Source organism: Mesoplodon bidens, assembly GCF_964165515.1.
Source record: "Mesoplodon bidens genome assembly, chromosome: 4".
Lineage (NCBI taxonomy): Eukaryota > Metazoa > Chordata > Mammalia > Artiodactyla > Ziphiidae > Mesoplodon > Mesoplodon bidens.
Window position 1 is genome coordinate 64,106,425 of NC_138160.1, and position 18,528 is coordinate 64,124,952.

General features: G+C 38.9%; 1 protein-coding gene across 2 annotated transcripts in view; it reads right to left on the reverse strand.

The window, feature by feature from the left end:
* DMGDH (dimethylglycine dehydrogenase) overlaps positions 1-18,506 on the reverse strand; it is a 64,260-nt gene extending 45,754 nt beyond the window's left edge. For both annotated transcript variants that reach the window (XM_081230416.1, XM_081230415.1), the window contains exons 1-5: positions 18,352-18,506; positions 17,281-17,455; positions 9,235-9,333; positions 7,304-7,468; positions 4,392-4,596 (exon numbers count right to left, since the gene is read on the reverse strand). In XM_081230416.1, the coding sequence (XP_081086542.1) occupies positions 4,392-4,596; positions 7,304-7,468; positions 9,235-9,333; positions 17,281-17,455; positions 18,352-18,434 (727 nt within the window). In that variant the 5' untranslated portion in view covers positions 18,435-18,506. The remainder of the gene's footprint in view (positions 1-4,391; positions 4,597-7,303; positions 7,469-9,234; positions 9,334-17,280; positions 17,456-18,351) is intronic.
* Positions 18,507-18,528: the final 22 nt, after the last annotated feature.

The window sequence follows — 18,528 nt, forward strand, 5'->3', positions numbered from 1 at the left end:
TACCAGGAATAAGAGGGGGGAGGGATAAATTGGAAGAGAGGGATTGACATACACAATACTATACATAAAAGAGATAACTAAGAAGGACCTACTGGATAGCACAGGAAACTCTCCTCAATACTCTGTAATGGTCTATATGGGAAAAGAATCTAAAAAAGAGTGGATACATGTATATGTTTAACAGATTCAGTGTGCCGCATACCTGAAACTAACACAACACTGTAAATCAACTGCACCTCAATAAAAGTTTTTTTTAAAAAAAGGGAAAAAAAAACATAAATTGAAGGAAATAAATCCTGTCCTATTCAAATATATTTATAAATTTCTGAATCTAATTGCTTGTTTATTAATATACTTCATCATTAAAATAAAGTGGAAGTGTATGAATAAATATCATATAACTATATTACTCCAAACCCCATAGCAAGCTGGACACTGTTTTTCCTACGTGGTGGTGTTTGTTGGCATTCTCTTCCTCTATATGTCAATCAAGTTTACATAAAACTTGCCAGGATTACACTTCAACCCTTGCTAGATCACCCACCCAGCAAGTTCAAAGGGAAGAGAAACAAATGTGGAGGAATCCTCTATAACCTACCATTATCACCTGAAAAAACACTGAACAGAAGAGTCAATAAAAAAGTGATCATTAGAAATGGCTTCCAATTTTTAAAAATGCAGTGACTGACAGAAATGGAGTTAAAATGAACAGTACAGGTTGGTGGACAGGTTTACTTCTACTAGATGGTTTATACAGTGACAATGATGTTTATACAGTGACATTCTCTGATGCAAAGTATTGGTAAAATTAAGCAATTCTTTTTTGGCTGAACACTGGGCTTCATCTTGGCATGACCCAATCACATTTCTGATTTACCATATTAGGAAAATTCTTAAGTAAATTTTACAGAGTTATCTCAGGGCTTAACGAGTCAACTGTAAACAAGATCAAGAGAAACATTCCTCACCACGCAAAGAAAAAGCTTGCATCACAGTGAATAGCTCCTGCCCTTGCCCTTGAGCTGCCTCTGGGGCTCAGGTTAGACGGAAGGTAGAGTGAAGCTATGTTTAAAGCAGTACTAAAGGCAAGTTAGCCTATTGCACACCAAGAGGTCAGCAGGGTCAGAAACTGTGCCTCAGCTCTGCTTGCTCAAGAATAAGGTTCCTACATTCCCTCTCCTGTAGGAACACTAATATAGCAGTGTTTCTCAAAAGATATTTTACAGACTATCTGGTACAGACAGTACAGTACCTAGAGTACTTGTTTAAAATACAGCTTCCCAGCCAGACCACCTGGGAAACTTCCCACGGTGACTCTTACGCACCTAGGTTGAGAACCAAGCTCTTTGGGAAGTCAGTTTACCAGCAGAATGGGTGCTGGATGACTACAGAGCAAGTGAAAGGATCTGGGGACAGATGTGACACTTGATGCTAGTGTTTCCCAGACCAGGGCACAGACTTTCAAGGAAATAATTATAATAATCATAAAAATTATCATTATTATACTTAATTTGTTTAGTGCTTTCTATGTGGTAGGACTTTTCTGGGTACTTTACATCATTTACGGATCAGAATAACTTGTTCAGATGGGAACTATTATCTCCATTTTACAAATGAGTAATTTGCCCAAGTCACACAGTTGGCAATAATGTGTCTCTGGTCGAGACAGCCCCACTGCCCTGGACAGTGCTGGAGACACATCAGCAAACTGATAAATTTCTGCTTTTAGACTTCCCTTTCCATGGATATCCTGAAGATTCAGCAGCCTTCTGTTATGACTCCATGTAAAGAAACTTTTAGCAGGTTATGGTACAATTGAGTAGATAAGAGTGGCCTTTACATCATTTACGTTTTGGTTGTATATCCAAGTCTATATCCTGGTTACTTTAATTAGGTTTCAGAGCTGCCTGAGGGCCTCACCTGAATTTATGAGACATCCTGGACTCACTGAGTAACTCTGGGAAACATTCCATCAGACATACATTCTAAATGATGTTAGCACAATGCCTTCTGCAGATGGTTGCTTTTATTCATAAAATTAATCTTTGTTAGCTTTAAGTCTAGAAAGGGGCATATCCAAAACTTCACCCCCAATTACTGACGTTTACTTTTGGGGGAACTTCTATACTTTAAATCAAGTTTTTTTTGAAAACAGACATAAATAACTAAACACACACCCCTCCACACCTTCCACAGACTATTTATATGTGATCAGTTCGATTTTCTCCAATAACTTTTGCCCAGCGGAAGAGAACAGATGGAGAAGAAAAAGGAAAAAAAAGATATGGGCCAGAGATGTGATCTGAATGATGTAAAGAACTGAGAATTGAGACCGTATAGTTCTTCATACAACTGTGAACAAGGAGCTGCCTGGAGTTACCAAGACCTGAGGATGGAACTCAGATGTGGCTGAGTTAAAGGCATCAGGAGCAAAGAATGAAGAAGGACATCCCGAAGAACAGTTTTTCTGGTGCTGGTCTGGGATTTGTTTTCTGAGGCCAGTACCAGAAAAACTGTTCTCCAGGATCTCCTGCCACTGTCCTCCTCTGCCCGGATCACCCCACAAGATTGCACAGCTGCATAGAATATTTCATCTGGTAACCAATGTCCTGGGCTTAGGTCAGATCTCTTTGGAAATTATTCTTTCTCTTCAGAGATTCCTTATTCCTCACAGATTGTGCTTTAGAAAACAAAATATTACAAGTGCAACGAATCGTGCAAATAAATATTTATCCATTTTAGGAAAACAATAGATAAATGTGTTAAATTAAGGTCTTCTATGTTATTTGTCAAAATATCAGTTGGGGGTGTGTGGCTGCCTGAAGCACTGTGTTAAGAAAAATCGTGGGGTTTGTCCAAGTCTCTCTGAAATGAGTGCAGTGACCAATTAGCAACGTCTGACACGGGTGCTGGATATGAAGTCAGAGCATGTTTATTTAGTATTTGCTATCACTATGAAAACAGTCAAATGTTTTTAGAGGCTCTATTCATGAGACCATAAAGAAAGTTGCAAAATTACAAAGAATTTTTGCTACTTGTAAAAAAAGAAGGATGAATGATTTCATTGCCTTAGATCTTCTAGCAGAATTTCGACCAGATGTACCCAAGGACAGTGGGGGATGGGGGGTGCCTGATGGGGATTTCCTTGGGGGCAGGGCAAGTGAAATTCAAAAACAAAGCAAAGTTTTATGCCTTTGCTCTTATTTATTAGGTAAGTCCTTTTACATTATTTGGAATTTCAAATGATGTTAAAGAATGAATGAGATTTTATGCTTTTCAAATCGGGGGTGTGGGTTAGGAAGATTCAGAAATACTAACTTAAACTCTTAAATACTGAAGACATGACTTTTTCCAGGGCCACTAAAAATGGTTTGTTAAAAAATAACATCAATCAGAAGTTACGATTTAGAGGAAAGAATCCTCAGGGTATTTGTTTCTGGCATGTCCTCATGGCGTATCATCTGATCTGATAAATAATAAAGATTGTTTTCATTTTGTAAATTTAAGCAATGACTCAAAGAGCAGAACATGAGAAAATCAGTAGCTGCCTCATGTTTATTTTACGTTTTAAATTAACCATTATGAACTATAGATAAATATAAATTATTAGCCCAGTTTAGATTGCACAAACAGTTTCATTTGCACCAGGATTTATTTTTATGTGTGATATTTGAAATTTACTTCATAGGCAGAGAACCTGATAGAAAGTATGTTAATTCAAGAATCAAAAGACCCAGGTTCAAGTCCTGGCTCTGACATAACTGTCACTTTGCCAATTAGTATAACCTTCTTGGACTTTGGTCTCCACAAATGGAAAATAAGTGAGTTGTTAGATTATCTCAAATATCCCTTTTGGCTTCATTACTCTGAGTCTAAATTGTAACAGAGCAACCTAAAGAAAAGATTATGAAATATATTTAATAATGTGCTGAAAGGAAAGGGGTTAAAAGTTTTTTGAACAGAGTAAAGTAATCAAAATAGATGAGAAAGATCACAAATAATCAACTCTGCTCTAAAAAACAAACTGAGTGCAAAGAGGATGCTTGTGAATTTGAACATTAGAATTTGGTTATTATTATAAAGAAAATGTGAACACTGGAAGGAAAAAGAAGCATAATTTAGCAAAACATTATCCGGAGCAGAATAAAATGGAGCATGGAGAAGAAAACCAACTCACTATGGATAACCAAGGACAGAGTTGTATCTCACACAACAAGAGCAAAGTGATGGAGGGAGAGCTTTGTAGCTTAGAAACAGACAAAATGTTTGCCATGGGAGTACCATGGTGTTTCATAACAATGTTCATAGTATAAAATATTACGTTATGACTAAACATCTTATTTCTTTGCCACTTGAAAAAAAACAGTATTTTTTTTTAAAATGACGCTTACCTGCAGCATTCACAATTCTATTTGCTCTCATAGATCCCTGTGGTGTTTCAACATCCCATGTTCCATCTGACTTGGGTTTCAAAGAAGTCACCGGTGCAGGATATTTTAAAAGGGCGCCATATTTCCTAGCCCCAGCAGCCAGGGCCATAGTTAGAGAGTAAGGATCAATGTGACCATCTCCAGGATTATACAGTCCAGCTAAAATCTAAATCGATCACAAAAGAGTCAATATTCAAATGAATACATATACTCACTCAGTGTAACTGTATCCTGCCAGCAAATGTTTAGCAAAACTGGACTTGAAAAATGCATCATGGCATCAGATTGATCAGTCTCCACTTTTTTTTTTTCCTATGTCCAAGCTCAGAGCTAGGCAGGACTCACATTGAGAGTTAAGTAGACAGGCTATTTGACAGAGGCTTGCAATTGTTTCCAACATTCATTCTCCCCTCCCCCACAAAGCAATGGAAACCAAATGTTTATTTAGACACATAACCACTAAGAACAAAGAGTTTCCAATAGTTGGCAGCTACTAGTTCCAGATGGTAGCTAAAACCATCACTAAATTCTGGTCAATGAAATGCAAATGAAAGTGTCAAATGAAAGTGTCATGGTCACATGAACCATTTTAAGGAGACAACTGGCATATGCCCTTTGTCCCTTCTTTGTCCCTTCCTCCATTCTGCTGTCTGGAATGCAGACATGATGGCTGGTGCTCTAGCTGCCATCTTGGAGTAAGAACAAAGGAGTCACATCCTAGGAATGACAAAGCAATGATCCAGAAGGCGACTGGATCCCTGAAGTCTTCATGGATAAGAGCCACCCTTCAGCCCTGGACTGCCAAAACGAAAGAGAAATAAATGTCTATCTTGTTTAAGCATTATTATTTTGGTTTCTAACATTTGCAGTTAAATCTAATACTAATTGATAAATTATTTATATTTAATTGTTTAATACTGTTAATAGATTCACATGTTAAATATATATCTGGTGTCAGGAAAATGTATACTTGATTCAGTCATCAACAACTAGTTCTTAAATACCTACTTTGTGCTATGGCTTGAGGTACTGTGGGGGAAACAAAGAAGAATAAAACTCAGATGAAACAAGGAAGGAGCACTGAAATAGTACAGTTAGTTCTCATCCATTCAACAAAAATCTATTAAGCACCAAGTATGGTCAAGAGGCTTTTGTCAATTTTTTTCTGCATCTATTGAGATGATGATGTATTTTTGTCCTTTATTCTATTCATGCAACATTGCATTGATTGATTTTTAGATGTTAAACTAACCCTGCATAGCCAGGATAAATTCCACTTTGTTATGCTAAAAAAATCCTTATTATATGTTGCTGAATTCAGTTTGCTAGTATTTTGTTGAGGACTTTTGCATCAATATTCATAAGAGATACAGGTCTTTCTCTTCTTGTGATGTCTTTGTCTAGTTTTGGTATCACAGCAATACATTCTGGCCTCACAGAATAAGTTGGGAAGTGTTCAATTCTCTTCTATTTTTGGAAGAGTTTGTGAAGAATTGTAGTAATTCTTCTTTAAACGTCTGGTAGAATTCACCAGTGAAACCATCTGGGCCCCAGCTTTTCTTTGTGGGAAGTTTTGGATTACTAATCCAATCTCTTGTTATAGGTTTAGTGCAAGAGACTTTTGGTTTTAACGGAATTTGTATTACTGTAGACTTCTAAATGTCACTTTGGTGTTTCATAATGGATATGTCCTTATGCAGTGACCCTAGATCTATTTGATTTGGCACCCTGCCCAGAGCCAGAGAATACTCTTCCCACATATTTCCATTGCCCAATGTCCTTGAGAAAAATCTGTGATGGTGAGAACTTCCAGCAGAGCATCCCAAGATTGACATATAAACAGATATAAGAATATCCTTCCTGGCAGTGGTGGCAGAATTTAAACGCAGAGAATGCAATGCAACATCAATCTGCCACCAAATTGGCATCACACAAAACTACTGAAAAGGAGTGCCAGCAACCTGTCAAGACTCACAGGGGCTAACAACCCAGCTCCCAGAGCAACGCTATGAACCCTTAGGTGTCAGAGATACTACACTGGGGAGAAACACAAGCCTCTGCTTCCCTGAACAGCTCCACCTTGTACCCTTAGGTAGCATATGTACAAAGGAGTCAGAGAGCCTGGGTTCAAATCTCCTCTAGCTCTTTCTAGCTGGATGGGCTTGGGCCCACTAGGTACACTATCTAAGCTGCAATTTCCTGTTTAGTAATAATCTATACCTTCTATTATTATTGTGAAGAGTAAATGAGATTATACATGTAAATGGCTTTGCATAATACCTAGTACATTAAGTATGGGCTGTAGTGTTAGGTAGTGTAGTATTAGTCATTGTTATTATTATTCAAATGGGATTATCACCCAGCAAAAAGACACTAAATTCCCAAGTGGATTTTCTCAGCTAAATTTGGTTAGATCAATACCTGTCAGGGTAGTACAGCTATGAGTTAGGTGATATCTGTGTAGCAATATAACATGTACTTCTACCTTTGATTTTGTAAAAAAAAAATGTTAGTAACACAGTCTTTCTATACACACATTTGTCACACCTGGTTATTGTCTTCTCTGCATTTCTCAAACAGAAGGTTTATTATAGAAACCTCCAGATCTGGGGGACACAGTAATAGAAAGGTATTGAAAATGTTTCCTCAGTTGTAATAGGTAGAAAGTTAATAAGATTTTTCATTACCTTTACTGTATTTAGCAAACATAACAGCCCATCTTATAATTTACCCGAATTCCAGCATTAATCATCTGATTTTGACATTCAAAATGTGTGCACCAAGTTTTTTCTAATTAAATTTCTAAAATAAAATTTTCTGATCTTAATTAAAATCAACAAATGGTTAAAAAAAAATGCCCTTAGGTTAAATACCTTATTCATGTTGAGTAAAGGAAACATCTCTTTTATTTTTTCAGGTTCAATAATATACTGTTCCGTTGCATGCCAGCCAGTCCGAGTCATTTGATATTTAAATTCATCTACCCTTACAGGAGTTGTAGCAATTCTGATACTACCTGGCTGATGGAATCCCACCACCTGTGATGACAATGCCAGTAAAAACTCATAAATAAATCATTATTTGGCACTCAAACATGGTTCTTCTCCAGCACAATGAAAATGAAGGTGTGTAAGAAAAGAGATTCACTATGCAGTGAAAGTGATAGCTATATACCATATTTACATCATATGAAAGATGTTCATTTTGCAAATATTTACTAAGTGTCTCCTCTGTGCCAGGCACTATGCTAAGCCCCAGAGATGCTGTCGTGAACAAGAGAGATGAAGATCCTGCCTGGATGGAGCTTATAGTCTATAGGTGAAGATGGACAGCTAAATGCATAATTACAACATGAGATAGTGCTCATGTACAGAGTGGAAGAAAATTATGTGAAAAAAAGAAAGACAAAGGATTTGAAGAGGGAACATGAAGAATCAGAATGTTGCAGTGAGGAAATTAAGTGTGAATTGAAATAAACATTCATCTGGCATTTATTGAAGTCCTTTAGTTGGCCAAGCACTCAGCAAGGCCCTAGGTGACAGTGATCAAAGATGCAGTCATTATCTTCAAGCTGCTCGGAATCTGTAGGGAAGACCAATCAGTAAAGCAACAATCACAATTGAGAGGGATTCGTTTTATAAGAGGTATGTGTACACATGTTCTTAGAACCAAGAGATATGCCCTCAGCTCCGCCTGACTGCTGGGTGAACAAAGTCAAGCATGGCTTCTCAAAGGAGATGCCCCCCAGGAAAGGGTGGAAGGCGAATGCTGAAATGGGGACCAGAAAGAATGCTGTCTCAGGCAGACAGCCCAGCTCATTCTAGAACTGTATGCAATGAAGGATAGCTGAAGCATCTGAGCATAGCAAAGAGTGGCAAGAGAAAACATTGGAAAGGCAGGCAGGGCTTAGCTAATGAAGGCCCTTCTTCTTTGGCTTTTGTCCTGTAGACAGTGGGGAGCCATATGATGGTTTTAGGCAAGGGAAATAGCATGAAAATTTTAAGCAGACTTCAGTCTTAATCTATGGATACTCTTTGCCTGCCACTTTATTTTGAAAGTACTAATACAAATGAGAAGAGATAAAAATAAAAGTGAGGGGGGCTTCCCTGGTGGCGCAGTGGTTGAGAATCTGCCTGCCAATGCAGGGGACATGGGTTCGAGCCCTGGTCTGGGAAGATCCCACATGCCGCCAAGCAACTGGGCCCCTGAGCCACAACTACTGAGCCTGCATGTCTGGAGCCTGTGCTCCGCAACAAGAGAGGCCGCGATAGTGAGAGGCCCGCACACTGCGATCAAGAGTGGCCCCCACTTGCCCCAACTAGAGAAAGCCCTCGCACAGAAACTAAGACCCAACACAGCCATAAATAAATAAATAAACAAACAAACATATTTTTTTTTTAAAAGTGAGGGGCTTTTAGTGAAGTACTTTTCAAAGGCATGTGACAATCTGGCATGTACAATTGTCAGATCCTTTGCAATCCAGTGCAGAAAGGCTGTGATATCTTAGTTTCTAGATATAGAAGCTGACTAAAGATATTTTTGAAAGCTACTTTTTATTCTTTTCTCATGTAAAAAATCAGGAGCAGGTAATTACATGGGTAATACACTTCAAGAAATTAAATTGATTGAAAAGCAAGCTCTAGAGGTTCTCATCTTAAACTCTCATCAGAATCCTCTACCACATTTCACATGCCATGGCTGTCACTACACACAGCGATACATGATGATATCAAAATCTTTCAGTAATCTTATGTATCTCTGAGAAACTGACCTAAAAAGACAATTTCAAGATAAATGCATTTACCTGTCCAGTTTCTTCTTCCAGTTTCTCATAAAGTTTGATGCTATCATAATGTATTTTCTTTAAGTTTATTCCAGGATGAAAGTAAGTTGTTAAACCTGCCTTAAAAGTGAGGAGGAAAGGAAATACCGAAAAAAATTAACATTCTCAAAATGTTGACAGTTTATCTGTTAAGAAGTAATTTACTAATGGCAAGAAATTGACAAGCACCAGCCAGTCCTCTGGGATGAGAACACATCAGCATGAGTTTGAATGCACATTGCATAAGGCTTGTGACAGTTATAAGAACCCATTTGAACCACATAAATAAGGTGAGAGCCAGCCAACAAACATATAAAGTAAGTCCCTAAAAGTTATTAGGGAAAGGATTGTTTGCAGATTCAGAAATGGGATGACTTAGATGGAATCACTTAGGTTAGGAATGTACGCTATTAGGAAAAATATGGGGGGACGGCATACAATGTGGACTCAAACCAACAAAGCGTGTGTTCCCTTAAGGAGAAGGACTATGAACAAGCAAGCAAAAAGCTTTCCTTGTCCCAATCCCCACCACTCCCTTGAATCGAGCAGCCCTCCTATTTTCTTTCTTGAAATTTCCAAAATTGAAGAAGTAGAACATTCCTAGGAATTAGAGCCTGTTGAGTGATGAACAGACCTTTGTCATAGCTTAACCAGTTGATGAATGAGCACATAGATTATAACCTGCAAACATTTCCTGAATAAATATTGAATAATCACTCTCAGGAAAATATCTAAATATTACCTGCCAAACCCCTTTTTATCAACTCTGGCGGATGCAATATAGTATCCAGACAAAGAATTCTAAGCAATGATATGAAGCAGGTTCTCTCAGTTAAGTATCTGGGGCCCCATTCAGCAGCTAATTTATCCTGGAAAGCTCATCCGAATACAATCTGTTTAAAATAAAGTCTGTTTGCGAGTATTTATAAAGTTCTTCGTGTTGGGCATTTGGTTCTACTGATATCACTTATATGCAGAATCTAAAAAAAGTGATACAAATGAACTTATTTACAGAACAGACATAGACTCACAAGACATAGAAAACAAACTAATGGTTACCAAAGGGGAAAGAGCCAGGGGAGGGATAAATTGGGAATTTGGGATTAACAGATACATACTACTATATATAAAATATTGATAGATAAACAATGAAGACCTACTATGTAGCACAGGGAACTATTTTTAATGTCTTGTAATAACCTATAATAGAAAAGAATCTGAAAAAGAATATATATGTATAACTGAATCACTTTATTGTACGCCTGAAACTAACACAACTTTGTAAATCAACTGTACTTCAATTAAAAAAAAAAATCCGCCATTTAAGTTCATCAGTGATCCTTTATGGACCAGAATCCTCCGCGTCTATCAAGTATTTGTTCAAGCATTTGGCTACTTTTCCAAGAAAAATGTTGGCCCAACGTCATAGGTCCTCTCATAGCACAGCCCCATAATGAGGCAACTGTGAGTCAGGTTCCCTAACTTTCAGCCAAATATCACATCCTTCTTTACATGCTTGGTATCTAGTGTGATATGAAGTTTTCTAGTTCAATAATAGAGAATCTCTGGCCTTCAGGCATCTTCTAGAGAACTCAATTTTGTTTTCAATATATCTTGTGTCAGTTGAGAAAATGGATATTCACAAGCCTGGGCCTAGGGTTCTGTTCACCATTCGCTCCTCAAGATCCTCTAAGTTTAACCTAGGTTAAGCCAGACCACCCGAAAATGATATATCTACACTACATCAATCTTCTTCCCCACCCTGGAAAGCTGTTTTCATAGAATGAGTTAATGATCTCTCTACTGAAAGAGTCACATCAGTTTGTTTTGTAAAGCTCTTACTCAAAACATTTAGCTCAATATCCTTTTTTTAGGGAACAAAGTCTTCTAGGAATTTCTGGTCAAGGAAAAATTGGTCTTTCTTACTGAAATGCTATAACTATTTCTACTGAACAATTCATACAACCCTAGTTTCCTTGCTGCCAAGACAGTCAGAAGTAAATCCTGAGGTCAATTTTTTGTCAGGTTAAAATTACACACACACACACACACACACACACACACACACACATATATATATATAATTTTTGTATTCCTTACATTTTTTATCAACCAGTTTTTATCTTTTGATCTGTGTTTAAAATTTGGGGTCAACCGTATCTGTGCTTTTATTGTGAGTTATTTGAATGTAATGTCCTGCATAGTATTTATTGTTAACTTGTGTGTCAGTCCTGTGGCATGGGGTGGAAGAAGGGTACAATGTTTTTCCTTTCTGGGCTCCAGCAAAGATATTTTAAGTGGGAAGTTTGAAGAAGAAGAAAAACACTGTTCTTATCCTTCAAGATTTTATAGTCTGATTGGGGTCATGAAACTTTCATACATGAAACAATGAAATCAAGAGCATATGATTAAGTGCCAGAGCATAGAGAGAAAAACACAAGAACTAAGGGAACTAAGAGAAGAGAAGATGCTGGAAGGATCACAGAAGGCTTCATGGAGGACAAGGCAGGGACTTACTTTCGATTTGAAGAAAGAAAATGATTATATTTGGTGGAGAAGATAAAAGAGGGAAGATGAAACACAGACAAGAATAATCATTAAGACAACAAGGTCCTATTGTATAGCACAGGGAACTATATTCAATATCCTGTGATAAACCATAATGGAAAAGAATATTAAAAAGAATATAAATATGTATAACTGAATCACTTTGCTGTACAGCAGAAATTACCACAACGTTGTAAATCAACTATACTTCAATTTAAAAAAAAAGAATAATCATTAAGAATTATAACCCTTTGAATAAAATAAGAATTTATAAATCCTTGTTGATATAAATAAATAAGTAGGGAGAGTGGAAGGCTCTTCCTTCTAGCAGACTAACAATAAGTATGAAAGAATGATGCAGTTAGAAAAATCATCCATGGATGCTAAAGCTAGTGATGTTCTCTCTCTCTTTAATAATCCTTCCCGCTCTGTCATGAGCCTCTACAGCCTCAAAAAGCCCAGTGACTGACCTCAAGCCTTCCCATATCCCAGTGCTTCCATGCACTTGCATCCAATAAAAATATTTGAGCATACCCACTAAAATATGTGTATTTCTTTATTCCCACATGACATATAAATATGTATTACTATATTAGCAGAGATCATAAAACACACAAAAACAACTGGAAATGAATTAAATATTGTAAATAATTCTTACTTTATTGATTGTGCAGAAAGGTTTTTGAATTTTAAAAATTTATTGTGTAGAAAAGCTTTTGAATATTAAGCTTATTAATATTTTAGCAAGGGCTATGTAATATTTTATATTACTAAAATATATATGTTGGATTAATGTTGGTAAAACAGTGATTTGAAGGTCTAATTTCTTGGTGTGTTTTCTTTTGTGATGGTTTGAATGGCTGTGATAGCTGAAGAAGCTATCTGTCAATGATACAAAGATGTAAGTGGGAGAAGTGCCCCCTCTTGGCTGTACTCTCTGTATCTTGACGCCACTTCTTCCATTCCCATCACCACCTACCAAAAGGTTTTTACTGAAATTTGACTATTAATGTTTCACGTTCTCTTGTCCATCAGCTTTTATAAGTTAATTGGGAGGTACTGCATTTTACATTTTAAAAAATGGGTACAAACCCACTGAGACTCCTCATTTGGGAAAAGGTTAAATGGGTTTAAACTTAACTTTAAATTTATCTCTTGCATGTATGAGAGTTTTTTCTAGGTGATACATATCATTTTGGCCAGAAAAATCTAATAATGATACCAACATTTCCAAACACCCCTTCTCAAAATGCTTTCTTTCCAACAGGACTATTTTCCAAAAATTATTTTTCACTTATTGTGAGCATCACCTTGACTTTGAAGGAATAAACTGCATCTTTTGTTTTGTATGTATCTCCTACATAGAATTACTGGCAGCCACTTCCATCACTACAAAGATCACCAAATTGGGGACACTTGTCTTTTTGTAAAAGAAAAACTTTTAAGTTTTACAACTCTTTTGATTATTGTTATGGGATAACCAACAAACCTCTGTGTAGTACAACACATTCCCTCTCCCTTTCATCACAAATAATATTATTTAAAGCCTTGTTTCTATAAAATCGATCATAACATTGGTATCCTATAGCATGTGATCTGCAATATGTCATGACAGACTGAAGACAAAAGAAAGAATGGGGACGCTCCCATTGTGGAGCACCACCCTCTCCCTTAGGCAACATTGGTATCATACACAATATGTCACCCACATCAAAGGTGAGGGCTATTTATAAAGATTAGTAAAGCTTAATGTCTTTCTTATATTTTTAGATAAAAATAAACAGAGGGCTTCCCTGGTGGCGCAATGGTTGAGAGTCCGCCTGCTGAGGCAGGGGACACGGGTTCGTGCCCCGGTCCGGGAAGATCCCACATGCCGCGGAGCGGCTGGGCCCGTGAGCCATGGCCACTGAGCCTGCGTGTCCGGAGCCTGTGCTCTGCAATGGGAGAGGCCACAACAGTGAGAGGCCTGTGTACCGCAAAAAAAAATAATAATAATAATAGTAAATAAAATAAAATAAACAGAAAGGTCTAACATTGTCTTCCTACACCCCAAATGGATAATCTTGCATCTTTAGTCCTCAGCCCTCCAAAAGATCCACTTTGACACCATTCCCACGGGCAGCCTCTCCTGGGGACACCATATGCCAAAACTGCTTCTTTCTCCATTCTCTCCCCTTTCCTTCCATCCTACAAGAAATGTTCTATATTAGCAGTAGTATTGGGTGCTGACAAAGCAGTCTCGTTAAAATCCAGCAAAACCTCAAGGCTATTGGATTTGTGATTCCATTTTGAATATTCACATTGCAAGCTGTGCCCTCCTCCCCGGCACATCTGATTCCTGCATGTCCCAGAAATGTTTAGCCTTGAGCACATGTTATTCTTCAGTGAGACTGCCTTTATTTTTGTAGTCTGCCCCTTCAGCTGGCCCCCCAAAACGTCCACATTCTCATATCTGCTCCAAAATTTCTCTGTGTTAAAAAATGAATGGATAAAGAAAATGTGGCGTATATATATAATGGAATATTACTCAGCCATAAAAAAGAAGGAAATTCTGTCATTTGCAACATGGATGGAACTTGACAGCATTATGCTAAATAAAACAAGACAAAGAGCTATAAATACCAAATACCATATGATCTCATTTACATGAGGAATCTAAAAACAAACAAACAAAACAATGGAATTCAGAGATACAGAGAACAGATCGATGGTTGCTAGAGGCAGGGGTGGTGAGGGGGTGAAATGGGTGGAGGGGGTCGAAAGGCACAAACTTCCAGTTATAAGATAAAGAAGTCCTGGGGATGGAACATACAGCACGGTGACTACAGTTAACAATACTGTATTGTATATTTGAAAGTCACTAAGAGAGTACATCTTAAAAGTTCTCATCACAAGAAAAAAAATTTGTATCTATGTGTGGTAATGGATGTTAACCAGACTTATTGTGATCATTTTGCAATACATACAAATATCAAATCATTATGTTCTACACCTGAAACTATTATGTCAATTATATCTCAAAAAAATTCTAATCTGTGGCATTTCTTCAGGATGCTCTCTGGTGGGAGACCCCCCTGTTTGTAAGAAATCCTCTAATCAGCTTCCTAGGGCAATCCAGTTTTCTTTTCCTTTATTTGTAGGGGCCCAAGTTACCTGGCTTCTGATGCCTGAGTCCATCTTGAGCTCACCCTGCATGAATCTTATTTTGTGAACCAGAGCCTACTACTTTGTTCACAAAGCAGAAAAATGCCTTTTCCACTCATTCTGGTATCTCTCTGCTTAAGGGGAAATTATTTTGCACAGTTAACTTTTAAGAAGAAGCCATCATCTCAAAAACTTTGCCCACTTTTCTTAAAAGATCTTAGGCTAAGGATATGTTGCTTTATTGTTATTATTATTATTCATGGGATGTTTAAGAAGTAATATTCAGGGATTCTAGTTATTCTAGTAACTAAATTGCAGGTTACATCAAGTCAATCCACTATAAATGAACAAAAAAGTAATTAAAATATTAAAGGGTACACCTTCCTTAACAATCCGGAAGTGTTAAAAGGGTGTAAGCCCTCCCTCTCAGGATATTCCCACTTGCCAAAATTTCCCTCTGCTTACATGCTCTTACCTGGAGAGCCTCATGGCCCCCTTGCTCCCTCACTCCTGCCCAGTCTCTGCTCAAGTGTCACCTTTTCGAAGTAGCCTCCAGGCTCCTCCACCCCCATCATTCTTCATCCCTTTACCCCGCTCTACTCTGTGGCACCGATTACTCTAGAGCATCATTTGTGTTTTTTCCATCCGCCCCACCAGAATGTGGCTCCGTGAGGGCAGGGGCTTTGTTTTGCGCACTGCTGTGTCCTCACCTCCTAGAACAGTGCTGGCCTGACACAATATAGGCTCTTCATAAATATTTGTTGAAAGACTGACCAAATGTCCACTCAAAAGAAGTCATAGGAGAGCTGTGGGAGAAATGCAGACTTCCTATTCCATGATAAAAGGAAATCTGCATAGAAAGTCTAGTTCAGGGAGGGGAGAAGAGCCAGAGGGTCAGTGGCTTCCTGGGCCCCTCTCTCCCGGTAGCAGGAAGCAAGCTGAGGGAGAACTGCTGACACAAGAGACAAATGTGCCTATGGAGACTCAGAAAAGACACTCAGGGAGGACCAGGTAGCTGGGCCTCCCTCCCAGACTGAGGAGTGAGAGGGCTGGCAGGGGAAGAAAGAAGGAAGAGGAGCAGGGCTTGATGCCATTTTTCTAGAAGTCTCCATCCAATTGGTGGGTGTGGTCTGACTATGTGACCACAGGGACTCTGGGGTGAAGTGGGCTTAAGTCTGGGCATCAATCTCCCCGAAACTCAGCTGGAGGCAGGAGATCCAACTCTATCCCTTACCGTGAGCAGGTGCTGGGTGTCAAAAGGCCCCTAAAAGCAGGGCTCCCTCTTGTCTCAGTAGGGGAAAGCTAATGATGGAAAGGGATGATGAGCAGAAGCTAACAATGCCCAACTTGTTTTTAAATTGAAGTATAGTTGAGTTACAATGTTATGTTAGTTTCCGGTATACAGCAAAATGATTCTGTTATACATATATATATATTCTTTTTCATATTCTTTTCCATTATGGTTTATTACAGGATACTGAATATAGTTCCCTGTGCTATACTGTAGGACCTTGTTGTTCATCCCAACTCTTCCTCCAAACAAAAACGGCACCTGCAGTCATAAAATCTTCCCCTCCCATCTTAGCTGATTTCAGAAATAACTGATTTGGCAGTATGAAAGCAGTGTCAATCACCTCATTTACCTGAGCAGCTTTCGATGTAAGCCCAATTATTATACAGCACTGGAACAATTATACATACCATTAAATAGGCGAGATTGACTTGGTCGTGTGTTTCATTTAACACAACATGAAAGCTGTGTTGCATGTTCTCAGGCCTCATAGTTAAGTCCTCATGAAGCCAAGCTGTTGTCTCACAGCACTAACTTAAAATCATAAATCAATAAACATAAAAGGATCACTAAAGCCAGGTGAGGGGACGTAGGTAAAGGTCTCACAGGCCTGTATTCAGGATCACCCAGCCACTATCCTTCAGTACAAAAGCTAACATTTACTAACCACTTACCACAATAACTTTACACATATTAATTCAATCTTCATCACAACCCTATTAGGTAGGTACTATTAATATTCCCATTTTACACATCAGGAACTAGAAACCTAAGTAAGTTGCCAGAAGTCACATAAGTAGAAAGTGACAGAGTCAGGATTTGAATCCAGAGTCATATGTTCAAGATTATCTTCTTATGATTATCAACATCACAAATGTTCATCACCCACCTAAAGTATACCAACTAAACTGCAATTGCACCTTCCAGCGCTATGGAAAGGGAACTTGCTCTAAAGAGCTCTCAGTGGGGAGCTGTGAATAGGAAAAAAAATCAATTGCACAAGTGACAATTCAGTGCATATGACGGTGTTGAGATAGTTTTCTTACTGCGTGCCAGGTAGATCCAGCAGTGAGCTCCGATTTCTCCAGGAGGACCACATCTTTCATGCCTGCTTTGGCCAAATGATAAGCCAGACTCACACCAACGCAGCCACCTCCAATTATCACTGTTTCTGCCCTGTCTTTCCATCTTGTTTCTGCAGGTAAGGGTGGGTTTTCTTCTCTGGAAGACAGTTTTTTTTTAATAGTAGCTTTACTAGGCTATGATAGTTATAGTTTTTTTGGGTTTTTTTCTGACTAGTGTGATTCTCCTTACTTATTCTTATAGTACTTAACATCTAGTGCCTGGGAGAGTTACATGTGCTGACAATCATTTGGGAGCCTCAACCTGACTTAGGCAACCTGGTTGGGGGAGGGAGGAGGCGGCATTTGAACGCCATTCCCCTAATTCTGACCCATTGTAGATACTTAATAGAGCTAAAGAATTGAATAGATGACTTCTTTTTCTCAAAGAAATCTAGAGAATAATTTTTCTCAGTCTACTTTAAAAACTCAGTGATAAACATTTTATTCCATTAAAAAAACCCCATAATCATCATGAAGTCCATTATCTATAAATCTTGGATCACCTCCTCCCTCCAGTGTTTTCCAGGCTGAAGAGAGCCAGATGGAGTACAATGCTCTTCCTCGCTCAACGTCCCCTCACCGTGTACCTGCTTCTCCAATTATAAATATTGCTCAGTGGCTTGATATATTGATTTGCATGTCTTTCTTCCTAGCTAGATCATGAGCTTCTCCAAGACTCATTGTAAAAAGCAAGGTATAAGTAAGTCAAAGAAGACCATATATACACCTGCGTTTGCCTCCCCATACAGAAGACACTGCTAACAGTTGACTGGGGAAGAGAATGGGGGTAGGAGAGTCTTTGCACCAGGAACCCTTTGATATTCTCACTTTGAACGGTTGTGCATGGAAAAGAACACACATAATTCGAGAAGAAAGCCGAATGCCCACTTCTCGGGGTCGGAAGCACCCCTAACCCGGAGACCGCCTCAGCCTTGCTCTCGCACCCCGCAGCTGCCCAGCCGCGGGCCGCCGCGCAGACCCGGGCCCACTCACCCTTCGCGGCCGCAGACGGAGCGTAGGACGGGGGAGCCCCTCAGCGGGAAGCCCCGCAGCCGCAGCGCGCCCGGGCGGAACATGGCGAGGTCGAGGCCATAAGGCGAGGGCGCGGGCACCTACTCCCAAGCCAGCAGGCAGCAGGGGCGGCGGGGCCGGCGTGAGGCGGTGAGACCC